Source organism: Aplysia californica, unplaced genomic scaffold (assembly GCF_000002075.1).
Source record: "Aplysia californica isolate F4 #8 unplaced genomic scaffold, AplCal3.0 scaffold00333, whole genome shotgun sequence".
Lineage (NCBI taxonomy): Eukaryota > Metazoa > Mollusca > Gastropoda > Aplysiida > Aplysiidae > Aplysia > Aplysia californica.
Genome location: NW_004797603.1, coordinates 32,561 through 34,064, shown reverse-complemented (window position 1 = coordinate 34,064; position 1,504 = coordinate 32,561). Strand labels below are relative to the sequence as shown.

At 40.4% G+C, this 1,504-nt stretch overlaps 1 protein-coding gene across 1 annotated transcript in view; it reads left to right on the top strand.

Annotated features, from left to right (window-relative positions):
• LOC101845562 (ATP-dependent DNA helicase DDX11) overlaps positions 1 to 1,504 on the top strand; it is a gene marked incomplete at its 3' end in the record, with an annotated part of 25,837 nt that overhangs the window by 5,908 nt on the left and 18,425 nt on the right. Inside the window, 2 exon segments of the mRNA XM_013085001.2 lie at positions 453 to 533; positions 1,123 to 1,344. Coding sequence (XP_012940455.1) covers positions 453 to 533; positions 1,123 to 1,344 — 303 coding nt within the window.

Below are 1,504 nucleotides of genomic sequence, written 5' to 3'. Positions count from 1 at the left end.
CACCCCCACCCTTTTCATTAAAAAAATATTATAATGAAACAATGGCATTCTTCAAGATGTCCACCTGTCTGGGGCAAACACCTTTCTCCTCAACAAAGGATGGCCGTCTTGGATTTTTTCGACTGTCTGTATTTTCTGACGAGATTAGAATAGAAATAGAGCGTTTGGTGGACAAAAGAGGCTGATTGTTTTTCATATAATTTGCAGGATTAACAAATGTCCCAAATTTATCTGAATGGTCTCAGATTCAGCAATCTGGAATTTTAAAAGACATTACATACACTACACAAAACCAGTCCCACTTGATGTAATTTTGTCTGCTGATACGTAATCTTTATGTTGTAACTTTGGATGTGATGTCCCTGATTTGGGTTTTGAAACAGTTTGCAAGCCTGCATTTGATCATGTTTGTCTGTCTGTGAGTGACAAAAGATTGTGGAATGTTCCCTCAGGCGGAGCAAGAACACATACAGAAGAGGGAAGCCAAGCTCCGAGAGATGCAAGGTTCGATTCCCGTTGGGAAAAAACGAAAGGTACATCAAATTACTTCGCCGTCTGTCTTTCACCTAGCTCAGTGCTCACTGGATTTTTTCTGATTAATTAAGTGAACCTTTCAAATGCGTAGCTGTCAAACAGTAGGGCCTACATATAAAGACATATTTGATGTTTTTGAGAGGCTTAGTGCAAAAGTACGTTTTTATCATGTCAGAAAATACGTGTTTTTTTTTTCTTTCTTGTATTACCCATGCTGAAGAACAGTGGTGAACTTTCAAAACAGGATTGGCAAACAATAATGAGAATGATACCCATAAGTCAATTAGAGAGACCTTTATTAAATATTTCTCACTTGTAAACCTTTTAAAATATGTAGACACCACCCCTGGGATTTTTCACTGGTATTTACCAAGGAATTTTCTAGAATGCAGCGTACAAGTGTTTAAAAAATATTGATCTGTTGAGACAGAATGATACAAGTCGTTGTGCAAAAGTTGGGGAGTCTATGTTCTATATTTGAGGGGATATATGACACGAGGTAGCGCCATGAAATTTTGACCACACTGTAAAACTAAACTATTGACAATGACCTTGGAATTAACAAGCGTTGTGTTCTGTTCTGAGAAGTTGAAGAACCTTCTGGAAGACGAGTTTGATTCACTGATGACTGGAGCATCGTCTGACTTGAAGAGGGCCTGCAGGGAGGAACTGGAGGCTTTGGACAAGGTGGAGGGAGAGGGAGGACAGGACGAGGAGCTGGTGCTGGAGGACTACCACAGCGACCAGGAGGATGAGAGGAAGGATGGAGAGAAGCGCTTTGAGGAGGAAGAACAGGAACATGTTACAAAGGCGAGTCTTTCCGTTCTTCTGTCAAAGTAAAACTGTGGAGTACTGTTTGTAGGCTTGCCAACGGTTTTTGCTCTTGTTGCAACTGGCATTTTTGAGCACATGTATTGATGGTATAAGTCACATGGTTGCATCAAACTTTTTTCGGTGATTATTGAGCCCC